At 49.9% G+C, this 20,757-nt stretch overlaps 1 protein-coding gene across 1 annotated transcript in view; it reads left to right on the plus strand.

Annotated features, from left to right (window-relative positions):
- Positions 1-7,830: 7,830 nt before the first annotated feature.
- The window catches only part of SCD5 (stearoyl-CoA desaturase 5), a 29,027-nt gene continuing 16,100 nt past the window's right edge, over positions 7,831-20,757 (plus strand). The window contains exon 1 of the mRNA XM_086612034.1: positions 7,831-7,990. Coding sequence (XP_086468160.1) covers positions 7,831-7,990 — 160 coding nt within the window. The remainder of the gene's footprint in view (positions 7,991-20,757) is intronic.

The following is a 20,757-nucleotide window of genomic DNA, read 5'->3' on the forward strand; positions in this document are numbered from 1 at the left end:
GACCTGTGGGAAGAACACCAGCACACCCTCTTCCCCATGTAAGCAGAGGCACAGGGCCTTCCCATGAGTTGAGCCCAGTTTCTTATAACATACCGTTGTTTTTTGTACAAAAATGGCATTGGGTTTAAAATTATGATCCACAGCCGTAGTAAGTTGCCTAGAAGCAGACAAATTAAGAAAATTTAAAACACATGTAGCTTTGTCTGAGGATTCTTGTGGGGAAATATACGGAAGACTCCCCCTTTTTTGTTTATCAAGCATTTGTTTTAACATTAAATGAGTTCATTCAATAACAGCTTGTCCCGTAGGCAAATGAGGGATACCGGTAGTGGGAGTCACTCCCTGATCCTGTAAAAAGGTACTATACTGGACCATTGTCTGTCCCGATTTTCTTTGGTACTCCCATGGTTTTCTCCAGTGTGAGCAGTAGCAACAACAAAGGCAGAAAACATATCAACAGTTATATGTACATATTTAGATCGAAGAAACAATTGAATATAAGTAATATCAGTTTGCCATAATTCATTGGCACATAAACCTTTTGGATTTACTCCTGCTGGAGTATTTGAAGGCACAATACGTTGATGGTCAGGGCAGGCGCGTACAATCTGCTGAGCTTGATCTGCTGTCGGACCTGACAGAGAGCATCATCTACCACCAATTGACAAATTGTAGGACTATTCATCATTCCTTGAGGCAGTACAATCCAATGATATTGTTGCGTGGGTTGTTCATTGTTAAGCACTGGAACTGAAAAGGCAAATCTAGGACAATCGTTAGGGTGTAAATAAATAAAAAGTAAAAAAGTAAAAAAACCCCAATCTTTTAAATCAATCACCATCAAATGCTAACATTCTGGAGCCATGGTAGGATTTGGTACACCCGGTTGTAATGCACCCATTGGTGAAATGATTGCATTAATAGCTCTTAAATCTTTTAACATAAATCTCCATTTTCCTGATTTCTTTGGAATAACAAATATTGGAGTATTCCATGGGCTAGTGGAGGGAATTATATGTCCTAATTTGAGCTGTTCATCTACTAATTTTTGAGCCCACTCCAGCCGCTCACCTTTTAATGGCCACTGATCGACCCAGACCGGCTTGCCAGTCAACCAGTCCAGCTTGAGTCGGGGCTGGACATCAGTGACCTGTGCTAAAAATTTGAGGTTACCCTCACATTCCACTGATTCAACAAATCCTGACCTCATAATGTACATGGGACATCAAAAACATATGGTTTCAAAATAGCTTGTTTGTTATCTGGGCCTAGTACTAACAAAAACTGTGCACTCTGCTGTGGGATCTGTGTTCCACCTACTCCAATCACAGCTGCCAGGGCTTGTATCAGAGGCCAAGAGGGCAGCCAGTCAGAATTTTTTCACTATAGATACGTCAGCCCCTGTGTCAACTAGGCCAGAAAAAGCCTTCCCATTAATGATTACTGTTAAAAGAGGTTGTGCAGCTGTGACTTCCTGTGTCCAAAAATTATTTTTTTTTTTCCTCAGAATCAATTACCCTTGGGAGTACAAACAATCCCAATTTTGTGGTGGATGATCATCCCAGCAATAGTGCACATAATCCTCGTGATATAAGACCAAAGACACCAGTAGGAATTAAATGCACCAACGTGTCAGTGATTACTGTTGACCAAAACATTTAGCTGCCAATATCTCTGCTTTATAGTGTTCCGAGCCCACATTCTGACACGCCTTTACTAAATCTGCAATTGTTTTTGCCCGATTTCTGATAGGATCAAGAGCTTGCCGGCAGTCTGCATTAGAATCTTCAATTGCTAACTGGAATAGCAAGACATCTGCAGCAGCTGGATTTTCTACTTGTCTCTGAACTGCTGTTTGCAGCCAATCAAGGAAATTGATAAGGTTCCTGTGCTCCCTGCCGAGTGGAAGCAAAGCAAGCCTCCCCTGTCCCAACAATCAGGGACACGTCTTAATGCTCTCGTAGCCAATTCAGTCAGTTGTTGGAAAGCCACTTGCTGTAACCCTCCCTGTGCCTGATTTTGACTGATGTGTGATATTTTATCCATCCCAAAATGTTTAGCCATCAGAGCTAGATCATCATTTTATCAATTTAAGAAATTTAACACCTGTAACGCTTTAGCTATTATTTCATTGGGAAATTTATCTATCATTCCTCCTTCTTATTTTAAAAGCATATTTTCCAAAGTACCATGTACATGTTCTATGATCGGTTGCTCAGGAAGATTGTAAAGAATACCAGTAACATGCTCAATACCTCATGATGACAAAAATACATATGTCTGATAAGAGGTGTATGCCAAAGTTCCTGTGAGCGTAAACCACAAGGATTAACACCATTCATTGGTGGCATAATCATATTTTAACAGCTAGTACACAATTGTACGATTGAGTGGGCTTGCTCTCTTGTTATACCAAATTGTAACCTAATGGCATCAGCATTCTGATGGTAGAAGTCATGCAAGATGTTTGCCTGCATGAGCGAGTTTGGTACAAGAGCTGCACTCGTGAGAGGCTCAGCTCGCCTGTTCCCTTCTGCTACAGGCCCTGGCAGCGCGGTGTGCGCTCGCAGGTGTGCAATGGAATATGCACGTTTATGTTTTTTCAACACTGATATTAATTGTTGAAATTGCTGGAACAGAAGAGGATTAGTTATTTCCCGCAATGCCGATCGAGACGATCCAAGTTAAGATGCGCTGTCTCTTGGCAAAACCTGGGCCACGGGCAGCGGCCAAGCGGCCGCTCTCCAGGCGCGCCCTGCGGGGGGAGGAGGGAGGGCAGGGGGGCCGCAGCGGCGGCGGGGTGTCAGCCCTGCCTCGCCTCAGCCGGGCGGGGGGGCGAGAGGGCGGAGTGGGGACGGCGACCCAGACGCCCAGTGCCGGCCGCCCCCCTTGTTGTTGCTGTAGTTGCTGTTGTTGTTGTTGTTGTTGCCGCAGCTCCGGCCGCTCGCGCTCCGTAACCGCCGCCGCCCCCTCCCGCCGAGGGACCATCAGCTGCGAACGAACCGGCGCAGCGGGGCCCGCCGCGCGTCTCCGGCCCCTCCAGCCGCGGCTCGCTCCGCGCACGGGCGGCAGCGCCGGGGGGGGTCTGAAGGCGGCGCGGCGCGGGAGTGCCGGTGTACCGACATCGTTGGAAGAGGGGGAAAGCAATAAGTCTTGTCTTTCGTTCGGGGCCCTGGATCAAAAGGATTCGATGATGGCTTTTCCAGCCCGGCAGCTCCGCACAGTTCCTCTGCCGGTGGGGCCGCGGGGGAGGCGGGGATGGGGCTGCTGGCTCTGCCGGTGCCAGCGGGGCTGCCGGGGCTACCGGGGCTACCGGGCGAGGCGGACGCTGATGTCCCCTCGCCCTCGCTCTCTCCCTCCGCGCCCTTCAACGCCTCGAACACAGCATGCCATGCTGTCAGCTGTCGCTGCACGGCAGCATCCCCACAGGTGGCTGCATCCCAAAGTTTAACGTCTATAGTGTCCTAAGTCCTTGTCATGTATATATTTGAAGAGCTTGCCTCCGGTACATGAGCTGATACCCAAACCAGGAGTACCAGGAGCTTTATCAAGTCAGTGCTGTTGACAGTGCCATTCTGTTTCTCTAGCACTTTTGTCAACACCTTAAATACAGACTTACGTTTTGTTAAAGCCGTGTTTCCCATCGTTCCCAGTCGCTTACCTCCTCCTGTTGAGGCAGTTGTCACTTATATTTTCTGTCTTTAGATTCTTATTTCTTCTTTCTTTTGGTTCCTAATTCTTCGTGTCTCTTGATATGGAAGACCCCATCGTCCCTGGCTGCTCACCTGTATTCTTCAGGTGTCACTGGTCCAGACTCCAGCTCTCATACCCCGCTGTTAATTTCGGTCCGGACCGTTCAGCTCTCCCCGCCGCCTCCTCCGCCAATTCGTTCAGCCAGGCGCCGCCGCCGATTGCTCTCACACCGCGATTTCAAAGCCCATCAGTCGACTTGAATATCAGGTCCCTGTTCGGGCGTCATTTGCGGTGGCTAAATGCACGGACTCCGTAGATGTGATAGCAGAGTGACCTTTATTATTATTATACAGGCAGCTTTTATAGATTATTACTCTAGCCACGATGTGTCCATGCGCCCCTCACCCAGCTGTGATTGGTTACAAACAATAGTGCACGCACCTATTTTAACTTTACTATTGGCTATGCCTAAAAAGGGGCTATTTTCCACCTGTTAAACTAAACATAATTTTCTCACACACTCTATATCATCTTCCCATACTCCCCATGTCAGCTTCTCACACTCCTGTGCTAGCTTCTCACACTCCCTGCACCAGCTGTTCACACTCCCTTTTCTTTCTCATCCTCTTTATCGGTGTTTTCCAGCTTCTTTAATAACACAGGCTTAAATCATCAAGGCCAGGCCCCAACGGTAACTGTGTGTATGATTCCACAATGAACGGCATTTCTCACCTCACTGCAGATGATGGATGAGCACTCTCTTGCCAGTGAGGCTGCAAGAGGATGTGTGTTCACTTGCAGGGTGCGTTGAAGCAATCCTCAAAGCCTATGCCTATCTGTTAAGCAACCTGGTGCAGCATTTCAGCTGAGTTCAGAAAGTCACGGGGGAAACACATGCTTGCATGCTGCGTGCGAGCAGATTTGAGCCCACAGTCCAGTTCTCTCACTCATCAGCGAGATTTGAGCGAGAGCTGTGCTGAGACAGACAACAGAGTGAGACTCATTTGAAGTCAGTTGGCTCACAAGGTAGCACCGAAGGTTACATACAGGTCACCCGGACCACAGCTAAATGGCAGGTGCTTCTTCCACCTGCACAGAAAAGGCATTATTGCAGCAGAGGAGGCCAAACTCAGTGATCAGATGGACACACACAACAGCGGAAAGTCCAGCTGTTTTGCCAGCAAAGGCAAGATGTGCAGAGCAGAGGGAGGCTGTAACCTTTCTCTCCAAACTGCCTTGAGTTCTCATTTCCACTGTGTCTGCAGTCACTACACCTTCACCATCAAGTGCAGCAGACATACCTAAACAGTTTTGAGATTTCTAAACTACACTCAGGCACGTTTTTTCAGACTTGCATATCCTTTGCTTTTAAAAATATGAACCCTGGAGTGTTTACTGAGAAAATATCCTTTTGTGTTTGTTGCTGTTTTGGTTGCAGCTCCTCAGATTTCTTCTCTATGCGATTCCAGCTCACTGAATGTTTTCCAATATTATTTTTTACCAAGGGAAATAGGAGTCAGATTCACAAAGTCTTTTATTTGCATCTCAAAGTCTTTTATTTGCATTGCTAGTAAGCAAGATCTTAGCCGAGCTGTCCAGATCTCTGTCTGTGGCATGTAGTCCTGACATCATGATTTATGTAGCCAGGTAGCTTTGTAAAAGAGAGGAGATGTTTTCAAAGCATCACGTCCTAAAATGTGCTGCTGCCCACAGCCACTGCAGTGATCCTGGGACAAATGCTGATGCTGCCACTGAAGCGCCACTGCCTGAGCAGTGATTTCTGGGGTCAGGGGAGCAGTGATGGGCTCCAGTCATGAGGAATGACACTGCGCAATGACACTCTCAAAGGGTTGACTTTGGTTTGGCTTGGGCTTCATCTGCTCCTCCACCAGGACCAGCAACGCCAGAAGCAGTAGGGACCCCTGTGGTCCCAGATGGGTTGGGTACAGGACGATGTCCTCCTTGCTAGGACAGGGGCACGAGGCCTTTTCCTTCACAGAAGACACCAGACAGTGTCACCCAAAGCATCAGTGCTCCCCGCACCCAGAGGACATCCAGCCACCACAGAGCATTTGCCATGCCATCTTTGTTCACTTGCTTTCCATGCTGTGTTTTCTACTGTGTAGACAAACTGCTATGAGCTGGAGATAAAAGTAGGATATGAAACTTAGAGCGTTGTGTGCAAAGGTAACATTGCACTAACACACACTGGTGGCAGAGGGAGCCTTCACAGATGCACTCATCAGCGACTCAAATTAGTTGATAAAGCAGTTTCCATGTACGTTTGCCTCTTGCCAGGGTGGCAGGAAAGTTTGTGGAAGGCAGCTGCTAGCTTTCAGTACCACTTGCATCTGTGTGAGTGTACAAGACTAACACTTATCCTGTGCCATGCTTTAATAGCCTGCGGAAGCCGAGTCAGGACAAGTGCTTTTGTCCTGCTTTTCCAAAGAGATGCGCTCCCCGGTTTCCGTATTTCCTTGCTGCCTGGTAACACTCCTGTTTCACTCACCCTGAGCCCCGACCTTCCTCCATTAAACACTCAGGGCAGTGTATGTGTGCAAACAATGGTGCGCGAAGGTGAGCTTGGGCTATGCACTTTGGTTTTGTAAGCCTGAGAATCACCTGCAGCACAGCACATCCAGCAGCCAGGGAGCCGCGGTGTGTCACGGATGGGGGCTTCTTTCTGCTCCCCAACGCTGGAGGTTGGAAAAGTCATTAAAGGACTGAGTAAGGACAGAGTCCTCCCTCCTGCCTGCCCCCAACATCATATGGCAGAGTTCTAAAAGGGAAGGGAGTATCCCGTATTAAATCAGTAATAGGTACACTTGAACTCAACAAACAGTTGACCTTGGGCACCCAAAGGAAGTCAGGGCAGGAAAGCACAGCACAAGTTAAATCACCCCTTCTGCAGTCCTAGCATAGCAATGGAAAGACATCGCAGGCTATAAAACATGGAGGTGCCAGCCCCAGCCAGGGCAGAGCGCTACAGCCAGGCCTGTGCCACTCTCTCCTTCCCTCCTGTCCTTCCAGAAACATTCAAAACTAAACAAAATGCATTGAGGGCAAATGTTTTATCCAGGCTTGGTGTCTGGTTCCCACCTAATAACTTAAAACCTCCATATGCTGCTTGTGCGTGATGTTCCCTGCTCCGCAGCAGGTGAAGCACCTCACTGATGGTGAACTGCTTTCTGCCTGCCGCTCCTCTGCACATCTGGGTCATCCTCCTGACACAGATGAACTCACCATTAACCAGCCCCACCCTGGCATCCAGAGTAGCGTGGTGTCCTTCCCCTCCCGCAGCGACGTGCAGCAGGAGGCCATGGCAGCATGGGGGGAGCAGTATCCCCAGGAAACCACACCTGAACACTAAAACAATACTCCACCTACTCCGCCCATGGTGGGACGGAGTAAACAAAAAGCGTGGCACACTCTTCATTCAGATATGCACGGCTGATAAAAGTCTTGCTGTCTTTTCTTTTTTTTTTTTTTTTTTTCTTTTTCCCAATGCCTACCTTGTTACTCACAGTCAGATAAACTCTATTAACTAGCTCTGGAATATCTCCCCCTCCCTAGCACCAGTGGCATCTTTTACTCCAGATTCACGGGCTTCCAAAATTAAACGTCTTCGAAACCCGCCTCCCTCGGGGCGCGTTTGCCTGCTCGCACTCCCAGGCGGCCGGCAGGAGAGGCGCCCGCCGTTCTTCAAGGGCAGCCACCTAAAACGGCGCAGACGGAGGCCTGTACCGCTCGGCCACCGAGAGCGCAGTCCCGTCAGCCGCCATCCCTGCGGATGGGCCGGACTGAGCCCCGGGGGGCGGCTGGGGAGACCCCTGGGCGGGCGCGGGCGGGCAGCAACTCCCGACACCGCCGCTAGGGCCAGGGCGGCCCCTCGGGGCTGCCGGTGCCGGGGGCGGGGCGGGGCGGTCCGCGGCCGCCATTGGCTGTCGCTATGCAGGGCCGGCGGCCGCCCGTCCCCCCGCCCGTCCCCCGCCGCGGTGCGGGGGGCAGCCGGCGGCGCGGGAGCTCCGTGGAGGCGGTGGCAGCAACAGATGCGGCGGCGCAGCCTTAGCCGCTCCCCGGGCGCGCTGCGCGGGGGCTGCCGCCGCCGGCCCTGCCCCTAGCGCCCCGCCGGCGAAGATGGCCGGCTCCCGGCGGGCGGCCAGCGGCGAGGCGGGCGCGGCGGGATGCGGGCAGGCCATCGTCTGGCGCAACGTGGTGCTGATGGGGCTGCTGCACCTGGGCGCCGTCTACGCGCTCAGCCTGGTGCCGCGGGCGCAGCTCCTCACGCTCCTCTGGGGTGAGTGCGGGGACGGCGCCGCGCCACAGGTGGGGCGGGGGACGCGGGGGCGGCTGCCCGGCGGCCGGGGCTCTGGCGCGGCCTCCGCCCGGCTCGGGGCGGAGGATTTCCCCCGCGGGTCCTCCGCGGCCGGCGGGCCTCGTCTCGTTCTCTGTGTGTTTATCCTCCGTTTATTTGGGCTGCGTTGGCGGTGGCGAGTCGCGGACGCCCCCGCGCTGCCCGGCAGCCGCCGTCGCCGCTTTTGTTCCCGTTTCCCCCCCCAGCCGCTCCCGGGATGCTGTTGCCAGCGCCGCGCCGGCCCCTCCGTTGCTGTAGAAACAGGAGGCGCTCTCCCTCCGGTTGCGTTTATCGGTTTTGGTTTTTTTTTTTATATATAAAGAGTCAAGCAGCTGATATTTCGGTTTAAAAGTCTGATAGAGAAGGTGTGTGTCTTCCCTTTGCTGCTTTCTCTTTTACTTTATGAACATCCGTGTCTTCCTGCTCCGGTTGGGAGTAGAAAATCACCCCGTCCTTTGTCTCTTGGGGAAGGTGATACATCTTCTCATTAGGGAAGATTTAAAAGTCGAAGAAGAGCTGTAAAACGCTGGCGAGGAGAAAATAAGCACAGCTGTGCTTTCCGAGGTGAGGTGTCTTGCTGCGTCTGTCTGGTTGCCAGCTGTGAAGAGCTGAGGATTCGGTTTGGGAAAGAGAATGTGAAATACAGTGTCTTTACTTCCATCCTACAGTGAGGTCCTCTTTTCCCCACAAAAGAACGATGCTGGGAGAAGAGCTACATAGAAGCACTGCAGTATCGTGCAAGATTTTTCAGGGTTTATGAGACTAATAGGTGGTGGATGTCAGCATCATCCTTCACCGGGCAGAATTGTTGTGTATCAAATTTTGTCAATGTGGGTGGCCAAGAGGATAAAAACTTGAATGCTGCTTAGAGCTAGTGCAGTTTCTTGGGTAAAAGACCTTTTGCGTAAATGGAGATGGTAATGGCCCGGGATTCTTTTACATAAATAGAGGAAAGTAGGGTCTCTGCTGCAGGGAACTCACAGAGGGAATTTGGGTTGTTAGGCTATCAGTAGTGTTGAGGTGACTCTCAAAAAGCCCCAGCCAAATAATTTAGAAATCAGGTTTGTATCTTCTGTTTGAGGAATTCCTAAATCTGTTTTTTCACTGGTTCAGCTTTTGATACTCAGTCTGTCTTATACCCTTAGAAATGGCCACCATTGCTGTTTGCAGTTGGGAAATGAACCCTTCTGTCAATTACCATCCTCTGGCAAGTTCTTAATTGGGAAACTGATTCTAGGTCCCTGGTGGGGACCTGGCGTTTGACTGGCTGCCTGGTTTGCACAAACCGTTACCTGGCTCGCTAGTGAACAGAAAATGTTTGAGGGGTGATTGTGTTTTGCTTAATTTCCTTCCATGAGTCTTATTCCTCTCCCCTCCCTATTCCTAGTTGTGTTCAGGCTGATTTCATAGTTTACCTTGCCTGTAGCTTGATGTTTGGGGAGACCAGGAGAACCTGCAGGAGCTGCGTGGCCAGAACTCGCAGCCTGTGGTCTGCTTTCAACCCTTTTAGGTCCTGTAGCGTGCAGGTAGGTGAGCTTTCTTTTTGTCTGTTTTGCCTTTCCGAGAAGACAAGTTGAAATCATCTCGATTTCACTGTGTCTAAATTACAAAACTCCCTATGGCTGGAGCCGAAGAATCGAATTACAAATTTCAGCCCTCCATGCTCCGAGGTATTTTTTCCTAGTTGAAATTAAACAGATGCTAAATAATAAACAGGTCTCAACGACTTTGCAACTTAATGCCTTTCTTTCTGAAAGTGAGAGCCTCCCATTTCTCAACATCGTTATTTTTAACAGCCACCCTAAAGCAGACCGCAGAGTTTTTACAGGAGTTTGCCAGGTGGTTTTTACAGGGGCTCCGGAGCAGGGAGTGGGTGCATTGCCTCCAGCTGTCCTGGCTAACTGGACACTGTGTGCCGCTCTTGCAGCTGGCTTCTGCAGAGTCTATTCCCCTCGGAGGAGGTGGGCAAGGTGAAAATACAGGATCTCCTGCAGAATATGTCAGACAAAACTAGCTTGCTGTCACCCTGGAGACCTGTGTCTGAGGTTCCTCTGAGAGACTGTCAGAGTAGACAAAAGCAGAGTTGCTGTTGCTTAAGTTAACAAACCCACCTTGCTGCACTCTGGAAGGAGCCAACGAGTGAAGTTGTGTCAGAAAGAAGAAGCGTTGATCAGATGCATCCCTTGCCCTCCACAGTTCTCCACATCTCCTTCCCTGTGCAGACGAGCTGTGAGACTGCCTTTCTGTGAGTGGTGGCTGTCAGCCAGCTTTCAGAGCAGGGCTGGTGTGATGGTGAGGTCGGGCGACAGGTAAGGGTATAGTGTAGGGTTGCGCACAGATGTGCGTAGACTGAAGGGTGCCGATGGAGGAGCTGTAGCCCTCATTGCATCCATCCATGGTTTTCTTCCCAAGCTTGCCTAGGACTTGGGAAGCTTCCCAGTGATCTTATGCAAGCCCTTGCATTGCTCTGTCCGGTGCTCCCCACTGCTGCTCTCCTGTGGGTAAGCTGCAGGAGCAAGTGGCAGAGTGGCTCGCCGGTGCTGGGTGTGACCTCTGTGGTGTCTGGCAGGAAGCGGGCAGCTTCCCATGACTGACCACTGTCTGCTTGGTTTTTTACTTTCTCTTCGCCCCAGACAGCCACGTCTCCGTGGACTCTCGACTGGGGTGAACTGGGTGCTTCTGTCCCTCTATGCAGAGTTTGCTTGCGTTCTTCCCGCCCTTGAAGGCGGTTGGTAATCCCTGATTCACCACTGCTTGCTAAATGGAGCTGAAGCACCACTGTGCCACCTAGAAAACAGCTGTTCAAGCCAAACTGCCTCGCCTGCTCAGCAGGGCTCATTTCCATTGGTAATGTATTGACATTCGTCCAGCTGTACATAATAGACAATGGAAAAGCGCTGCCAAGAGAAGGCTTGGCTGGTTGTTTACTCAGGATTATCTGTGCTCCCCAGTTCCCATTGCCTCCCGCACTAACACCTTGAAGCTTGTGTTTCAGCTTCCTGCACCCCACATGGACCCAGGGTTGCACAACGGATTCCAAACAGCATGCGGGGTGGTGCAGCCACCTTGCCCAGGGGGCACCGGGAATTGGCTTAACTTTCAAGGGATGTACAGATTAACTGGTTAAAACATAGGCTTTCAGGGCCATCCCAGTGTCTCTATGGAGTTTGATTTCAGTCCAAGCTGAACAAAAACAATAAAATTACTCATGTCAAAATTTTCCATGAGCTGGGAACTGCCTTGACCAGAGAGGCAGCAGATGATACGCGTGAGGCATTGAGCAGCCCTGGGCTGTGCCTGGGGGACAGCTGTGTAGCCGTCCCAGCAGATACCACTGGCACTGTGCCTTTGAAATGTCCCCTGCTGTGCCAGCCCAACCATACTCACTGGGAGCCCTCTCACCTTGCTCTTTTCCAGCCTGGCTTGAGGTTTGGTGCAGGGATGTGCGGAGAAAACCCTGTTGCCTTCCACTTTCCTTCCTGATCCAGAGCCAGGGAGCTTGCGATATGTGGTCCCTCCTTCCTCTTCTTGCTTTGCTGTCATCCATGCTTTTTTTGTAGCTGACAGCTGCTGGTTTGAGGCATCTCTGCACTCTGGGTTACCAGCCTTGGAAATGTGCCTCAAGTCTTGTCTGACCTAGTCTCACCAGTAGGCTTGCTGGGCATGGCTGGCAGGTTTGTCAGGGTTCACTGGCTCAGAGCATGATACAGCCCAGGTCCTGGGGAGCTGGCATGTGGACCTTGCCCTTCAAGTCTCTTTGTACACCTGCTTTTGTAGGGCTTTGGGCCCCTGGTGCTTAGCACCCCTTGTAGAGAGGTCTGAAGGGGAAGTATTGCCATTCTTTGCAGACTTGCATTGGGAACCAAAGCAGGATGAGAGCACCTTGCTGTTAGTGGGGCCAGAAACTAGGGAGTGACTTGATAGGTCTGCCGGCTGGGACAGGCATTCGGGTTCCCCAGTAATGAGCTTGTGCAAAGGGGTCCTTGTGGCCATCTGGGGCTGTGGATGTGGCTGTGGTTCGCCAATAGCCTCTTTTGGGCTGGACATGCTGCACCTCCTTCCACAGGCCACTTGGTAGGAAACTCGATGCACAGCTCATCCCCTAAGTTTGTGATGTGCCATTAAGTGATGCTTCTTAACCAAGAACCTCTTTGCTCCAAGCCAGCTCCATCCTGTTCCAGTCCCAGCGAGGTTATCTGGGTTAAGAAAGCAAAGCAAAAAACTCTGAAATCCCTGTACAGAGAAAATTACCAGCATGTTTCACTGCAGGGCCCAGTGTTTCCACTGCTAACGGGTTTTTTTAATAGGTTCATGATAGCTTCTTTTTCTTAAAGATTCCATTCTAGGGGATCACATGATGTGTAAGGGGCTCAGATTTTGATTGGAAAAAGGTGCTTTTTAGCCGATGAGGAAGCACCTAAAGTAGCTAAATGCATTATAAGAAGTAGAAGAACCCCTCAAAAGATTAAGCTGCTTACCTGCTTTAAAACCTTTTCTTTCATGCTGCAGAGCATTACTAGTACTAACAGCTTTAAAAACTGGCACAGACGTGGCCACACAGAAACCCTGTGTCTTCTGGATGTGTTTCACCGAGCTGCCTGATAGCCGAGTTCACATGCTGATATGCCTTGCCAGAGCCTGGAATCGGGGAGGAGGATGGCCTTGCTCTAATCGTGCTCATACGGGAGGGGAGGTTTGTTGCTGTTATTTTAGCAGTGTTTAGGGCTCTTGAGAAAGCCAGATTGATCATGTTCAGTCATGGTGGGCCTCATGCCATGCTTACCCACAGCTTTCCCCTGCACTCAAGCGCTGACTGTCTAAGAGCGCAGACAGAACGGCCGTGCTGCCCAGCTGCATCCCTGCCAAAATGCAAGCTGCTCCCAGGCACGCGTCTCCATCCAAATCCTGTTGCCTGGATCCCTTCTATAAGAGAGATTAAAGCAATTGTGGCCTTAGCACTGTGGGTTACTGTGGTGTCTGGAGGGCACCACCGAGACCATCACCTCTTTCTCAGCCCTTCTGGTAGCGTGGCTGTGTAATGAGGCACATGTTGCTGTTGTGCACTGTAAATGCAAGTTTTATCTGTCTTGCACGTTTTAGAAGTCAGGCATATTCTTGAGTGCCATCTACTGGCTTTTTGGTTATTAACTGGTTTTAGTCATTAACCATTTCTGCGCAGTGTTAGAAACTCTGCACAGACGGCTGTAAATAAAAAATCCTAGCTCCAAGGAAGTTCCACTCAGTACCTCTGAGACTTCTGTGGACGAAGGAGAGTGGAAATATTGTCTCCAATTCACGTCTGTGAAATGGAGATGTTAGATTAAAACTTCTCTTACTGTCGCTCCTGCTGCCGCTCTGGTAGGAGCACCCTCCAGGTCCTGCAAAGTTATTAGGCTCAGATGATTTCTGTAGGCAAGGTTTTGGGTTAGGGAAAGGGTAGTGAATGCTTTCCTCTTAGACACCTCTGCATGGGTGTCTGCAGCCACCTTGGCGGATGGGACTTAATGAACAGAAGGACTCACCTCACTCCCAGGAGAAATCTCCTGTCTACCCACTCACAGAGCGATCCCAGCCATGAGCAGTGAGCAGCTCTGGGAGGTTTCTGTGGCATACAGCAGGCCAGCCTTGTTGTCCATCAGCCCCCAGCTCTGCCGTGCTTTCAGCAGTTCAAGACAGCAGCTGGTGCACTAGATGAGCGGAGAAGAGGTGGACCTTCAGAATGGGAATTGCATCTCTGAGGTGCACATCAGCACCAGGGAATAGCCCTGCTTTCTCCAGAGTGGGTTTGGACTGGCTTTTCCTTCCCTGCCCTGTTTGAAAGCATTGTTTTACAGCTGTCTCTCCTAACTATTAAATTCTTGACTTGTTCCTTCCCCCCTAGCATCAAGAGCTGAACTCTCATTATCTCAAACAGTACTACTGTCCTTAAAAATGACAAGTGCCCTGGAGCCAAAGGTGGCTGTAACGTGCTGTTCCCTAGCCTTTTACATCTGAGAAGGTTTGAGCTCTGTGTCTGCTGTGGAGCTGGGGAACACACCCTCCACCTAGCCATGCACAGACATGAGAGTGGTCCTGGGCCTGTTCCAGATCCCGCTCTGAGATGCACTACTGTAGAGGGCACTTCTACCTGTCAGATGTTTTCCCTTCCCCAGCGTTCGCTCCTCTCTTATTTTAAATATTTCTGGAGATGATTCCTTAAGATCTTGTCTGTGAACTTCACAATGTTCAACTGTAAGTACGTATTTTTGTTCCCCATTTGGATTTCATTCACGGTGCATTGGTTGTGCTCTGTTTTGCTTCCCTTCTGTTTTGTGTGCTGCCTGTAATGTGGTTGCCGTGAACATGATAAAGAAACGGAGGAAAAAGATTGAGTGTTTGTGTGGGCGCAGAGTGTGTGCGTGCTGAGCCCTTGATACGTGTGATGGCCCTTTGGTCCCGTTGTTCTCAGGAGGTGTGTTCAAGGCTCTCCTAACGAGTTCTTGCAGTTGGGCAGCATGAGTGGGTGAGTGAGTGGTGAAGCTGCTTCTGTTTAGACACCAGGATGTTCACCTGGCACGAAGCGCTGCTGGGCTCTTGGCTGCTGTGCTCCAGGCAAACCAGACGAATCTCAAATACTCTTTCCTTTGACCTGTGCAATGAGGACAGAGATGAGAGATGGATCCAGCAAAGGTAGAAATCCCTGTCTTTACTTCTACCGAATTTGATAGGGATTGTTGGCTTCCAGGCTGCCCCCTGACATTGGGGGGGTGGGAGGAGCATCCCTCTGAAGCAGCCCCACGAAGGGAAAAGGTTTGTTGGCACTCTGAGAGCTGGTGGTGTCAATCACACAGAAGCCCAGCGCAGGGCCGTGGAAGCATGAGATGCCTTCTCTAGCCCTGGCCTGCCAGCTCCTGAGCTGGTGCAGGCAGGCTCTGGGGAGGCAATAGGAATTTGTGGCTCTAACTTTTTGATTTTGGTTACATGTGGAGGTGGGGATGGAAGTATACAGGCTCTGAGGAGTTTCCACGGATGAGTTGGGACAGACTTTGCTCCAAGCAGAGGGAACGCATCGGTCAGAGTTGTGTCAGCATTAGAGGAAACCTCAGAGGGCTGGGAGCAGATCAGATGCCTCTTCTCCAGGAGATGCCACCAGGCAGAGCAGTATGAGCCATACAGACCTGCTTGTCTGGGATTGCTGCAGCTGCTATCAAGGAGGCAAAAGTGTTGCTCTCTCCCTTGGGAGGACTGGGCTTGAGAATGTCAGCCCACCCACCCAAACTTAGTATGCATCCCTGTCCCTGCCATTCCGCCTTCTGTCCCTGCAATTACAGTTGCACTTGTAATTAACACTGATGTTATAATTGAAGCCCAGCAATTTCTTGCAATCAGATTTTATTTTTACTATGTAGGTTAACAATAAAATGCGCTGCCCCACTGGAGAGATGAAACGTTAACAATTACTGTGCTAAGTAAAGCAAGGCTGATACCAAGGAGGGAGGAGGGCTGTTTGTCAGATGCTGGTGTCAGGAATCCTGCATGCTGTTCCCCTTGTGCAGGGAAGTCAGCACTAGGAGGATGGAGATTTCTGAAGGGAGACTGAAATGAGGATCTTTCTCAACCCATTTTTGGCCACTGGCTTCTCAGATGATGTTTTGAGTGGCTCAATAAAATAACCCAACCTTGGCAAATGGAGGAGCTTTTCTTGGCTGGACTCTTCCTTTACCTGGCTCTTAGGCTCTATTCTTTGGCTGACTTTGTGTTTTTGAGTGTTTCATATCCTCCTCAACCCAGCCTTACTATAATGCCTTCTGTGCCCGTGGAATCCTGCTGTGTCAGTGGAAGGGGTTGCAGTGTTTGGCTGCTCCTACCCTGCCTTCTGCATCTGGAGCAGTTCACAGGATGTCTCCAATCATTGCCACACTGGATCTCTGAAGGGACTTCTGCCCAGGCCCTTAGGTGGCATTTCAGAAGCAAGGGAGAAGGCACCTGGAAGTGGTTTGTGCTGTTCTAACCAGCAGTTGCTGTAGTCCAGGGCTGAGGTGGACATACAAGCTTGCTGTGCCCTCCTGGACGCTGGAGAGCTTGGAGAGAAGCTGGAGACCAGGGTGAGACCACATGTCTGAGACTTGTTTCATGTTCTTCATAAATGGAGTTGGGATGCAGAAGGGCTGCAGCTCACGTAGAGAAGTGCGTGAACAGAGCAGCAAAAGCAGGTCCTGATGGGAAACACTGGAAATAGGTTCTCTGAGCCATGGCAGCATGTGGGGTGGAGGGAGAGCAGTCCTGGGCTCCCGCTTGGTTCCTGTTGTTCTCTTTGAGTGATCCTTTAGGCAGGGCCATTACCAGAGCACTGGAGAAGGGACGTGTATGGGTGTTGGATAACAGTGCAGGTTGGAAATGGCAGCATGTCTTAAGAAAATGTCAGAAACTCCGTATTTTATAGGGGATTGAGGGTGTAAAAAGGGGTTTTGCCTTTTAATAATTTTTTGGCCAGCACCGTGAAGTTATAACTTCTTTCTAGAATGCATTTGACTGTAGATGTGGAAAATAGGACCTTTATAGTCAATTGAAGCAATCAGTTGTAATGGTGGTCATAGATGATCATTTTCATTCTGAGTTCTTCCTTCTGCTGTTGCAGTTGGTTGGACTCAGCTGCACTGAGGCAGGCATGCAAACGTGGCCAGACCTTGCGGGAGTCATAGCAAGGTTCTGCTTGTTTTCTGTTGGCTTTGGCTTGTACCTTTGATGCAGAGGGATAGATTTGTGTGCTTGAGTTGGCCGAAAACTGCCTGGCCACTATTCAGCAGGCAGATGAAGTCTGGCCTCCTTACGCAGTGTATGCACAGGCGGTGGTGGGGAAGCAGTGGGAGGAAATACGAAAAACATCTTGCTGGGTAGGTGAAGGCAGAGACCTGGTGTGTGTGGGCCTTCTCCCCTGTGCCAGAACTCACTGCAGGAGCAGAGCTGGGCTGGGCTAGGACTGTTTGGGCTGGAGGGTCACAGTGACTATGGTAAGCAATCGTCTAGTGAATGCCCCCATATAGCTGACAGCATCAGCCTCCCTGGTGCACTGGAGACAGGTGTCCTTCTGTCCCCTGGCACCATCCTCTGACCTGATAGCTCTGGGTAACTGACCTGCCTTCTGCAAGTTTGGCTGGATGCAAGAGGCTTGTGCCTTCTAATTTTAATGAAGTGTACCGCTTGCAGCCCAGCTCTGAGGCTCAAGCTGCCAGAAGGAGAGAAAACTGGGAGAGGCCATTGTTTGCAACAGGTTTTTCTCTGAGGTCTGTTTGGTTTTGGAAAGGGGAGGAAAAGGTGTAGGAGCTGACAGTATACAAGTGAAGCAGGCACAAAACACCTGGGAAAGATGCAGTGATACAGAGGGATGGCAACATCGTCCAGAGTCTGAAGTCCTGAGAAGTCAAAACCATCAGAGCTCTGCTTCAGCAGCTGCTGGCTGGCCTGGGAGGGGACTGGCTCAGAGCAGGGTCTGTCTTGTCCAATGGATCCTGTTCCATGGGGAGCTGGGGCAGAGGTGCTGCTGCCTCTCCAGGGAATTGTGCCTGGCAACCCAGCAGCTGAGAAGACAATCGCTCCCTTCTGAGCCCTGCTCCTGTTCTTTACCCCATGCCTAGAGATTGTAAAAGGTGGAGGCTTTCAGTTTGCCCAAATCACAAGTATGTAGCACGCCACGTCTTTGTTTCTAATAGCCAAGAAGCTGCTGTCTCCTGGCTCTGTGCTTTGGGTGGTCTTGCCAAGTGTGCACAGTGTGAGCAGCGGGATGAAGCCATTTCCCTGCCAGGTACTCAGCTGCATGCCGGGCAAGCTTTGACTGGTGATGGGCAGGGGTGCTAAATAACTAATCCTTATTCCTTGAGGCGGAGGTGCCTCCTGAATAGAGGGCTCTGGAGTGCCGTGCTAATGGCTTAACCGCACTGTTTCTTTACTCTGTCCTTGAAAAAAAAGAGGAAAAAATTGGCATTAATCCTTTCTTGGCATTTATAGAGCACTTAAAAACCTCCAGAGCCCTAGCCGGCATGCGGATTGAGGACAGCAGTGAGATCACTGGGAGAGAAGTGAAATCTGCCCATGGTTTTGTGATGATGCAGGATTCAGCTGAGCTGAGAGAGGCTGCACATCAGCGTCAAAAATTTCAGAGAAACCAGGCATCTTCCAGCCTTCTCTTCTGATCTAAAAATATTTATAAACTGTTCAGCATCTTAAAGCAATCTTCAATTGCTGGTGAGTTCAAGGAATCTGTATTTGCTTCCTAGGGGAATTTTAGCATTCACAGGAACACTTGCCGACAGCCACAATTTCCATTGCTCTATTGGCTTTATTTATGTCACATTGGCTGCAGTTGGCAGTGCGAACATTTCTGCAATTCCAAGCGGAATAAAGTCTTTTGTATACTCAGCCAAAAGGGCTGGCTCTGGGGAATATTCCTGAAAATGCATACGCAAGCATCTGCATCCAGGCAGAGACAGCCTTGATTTCATCAGCTGGTGATGGGAGGGCCAAGAGGATGTGGCAGAGGGCTTCTGGCTGGAGCTCCTCCACCACAGTACAGAGGGGCAGGAGAAGGGCTTCATCTGAACTCATCTTCTCTACAGCTCTAAAACTCTGTTTCCCCTTTGCCTTTGATGTGCTTCCTCTTACCTCTTTTTTTTTTTCTCTTTATTCAATTTAGAGTAGCTCAGAGAATGCGTAGACCTCATTTTAGATGAACCCGCTTCTGGCCTGAGATTCCACACATTCCGTCTTTGTAGGAATGCACAGCTCCCCGTGAGAGCTGACATGTGCTGTATGGTAGGTGGCTCAGGGAATTGGTGCTGCTGCCTGCTGGTGCTTTTTAATTCTCAGTTGCTGGTTTGAATCCAGCCCAAGGTGCTTTTGATGCCAGCCTTTGATAGCAGAGCTCAATGAACAGTGGGTTGGCCAATTGAGTCCGTCTGCTAGCAGAGAAGTTTCCTTCCAGAGTACTAATGCAACATTGCTTCTTGGCAGCAATTTACGGACTAAGGTGGAAAATTCCTTCCTCCTTAGTAAATGTAGTTCCAGGTCAGGAAATGGGGCTTTTTTGGTAGGATGATGTGGATTAAGTGCTGTGTTACTGCTCTTCATGTCTCTCTGCTACAGAGGTCCAAGGTTGCTCTGGAGGCTGACAGGAGTAGAGATGAGTACTGGAGACTTCATAACTATTCTAGATCTAATAATGCTGCATGTTGACCTTAGCCCTCCCACCAACGCAATGCATGACATCACCTAGTGTTTTTTAATTAATGTCACACAGAGGTTTGCCTGAGGTTTGCTGGCTACTCCAGCTGTGGAGAGAGTATTTCCACCAAATGATGTCATGTCAAAAGATGTCTTCATTATGCAACAGCATTTTTAAGATCAGTGGTTTTCAGCTGCCCTATTGCAACTCTGGGACATCCTCCAGCCTTGGTAATTACTTTCTACATGCCCTGTGCAAAATGCCACATCTTGAAGTCCACCAGTGTGTAGGCACTGCTAGTGCAACAGTAACTGGGCTGTGTTGCCTTTTTTCCCCTCTTTTTTTTTTTTTTTTTTTTTCCTTTTGTCTCCTCTGAATAGCAATTCCTCTTAACACCTGTTGGGAGAGAGTATTGGGCTAGGTGAGCCGCTGTTCTCATCACGTAAGGCATGTCATCTGTCTTGTTTGGAGTGGCCAGCACTTTCCTCCATGTGTTTTTTCCCCATCGTTGGTACTGGCGAGGCAGAGGTGGCCTGGGAGATCCTGCCTTGCTTCCTGGCACTTGATGTAGTACATCACCATTCTGGCTGACCTAAGATTTATAATCACTTGACTTAAGACTGAGTCAGTGATTTGCTGCATCAGAACCAGAAAAACATTTGTTGCATTTTGTAACATGCAAAAAACCTCAAATGTTCACAAAACTCACCTAGTCCCAAGTCTATTTGGAAAACGGGGCTGTGGTGGGATCGATGTTTGATACAGCTCACCTAGACCAAACTGCGAGGATGATGGCTCTCCAGGCCTGTGTCACGTTCAGAGCAGTCACCCTGCTATGGCTGAATGTAGCGTCCAAATCCCTTATTTCTGCAAGGGACTGTGAGATTTTTAACCATGTATAAGAGAGATTCCAGCAGCGAGACCAGCAAGGCTGATTCCCTTCCCTGCTCTCAGCCCCACTATCCCTCCTCTCCTCGCCACCCCACACCAGTAGGGATTGCAGGCACTGGGTGTGAGTTGGTGCCAGGCTCCACGTGTCTCTGCCACATGGGAATGGTCGTGTGACATCATTATTCTGTATTTTGAAGTTGGTTTATGTGTTGACAGCAGCGCCATTGTGAATGTGCAATTGATTTTGTTGTGCTGCTACTGTTTTTATGTCTGGTGTTTTGTCCTTCAGAGATAATTGCCGTTTGCTCCATGTAACTGGGTTATGTTTGACATTGGTAACATGCAGATAGTTGCCATCTGACACGGTGTCTCTTTGTAATCCATGACTAAGAAGGATGTCCAGACATCTTATTGCTTTCAGGAGCCAGCATTTTCTGTTTAGATGTGCAGAGTGAACCCAGTGCTTGTTGGGCTTCTTGTTTTGGTTGATTTGGGTTTTTTATAACCAGATAAAAGTCAAAAGCAACCTGGAATCTGCTGGATTCACAGACGGTAAATACATGTCATGTTTCTAATGTGGTCCCAGCTTTCAGAAGTGGAAAAGGTTCTAATTTTGACATTC

Source organism: Tauraco erythrolophus, chromosome 5, assembly GCF_009769465.1.
Source record: "Tauraco erythrolophus isolate bTauEry1 chromosome 5, bTauEry1.pri, whole genome shotgun sequence".
Lineage (NCBI taxonomy): Eukaryota > Metazoa > Chordata > Aves > Musophagiformes > Musophagidae > Tauraco > Tauraco erythrolophus.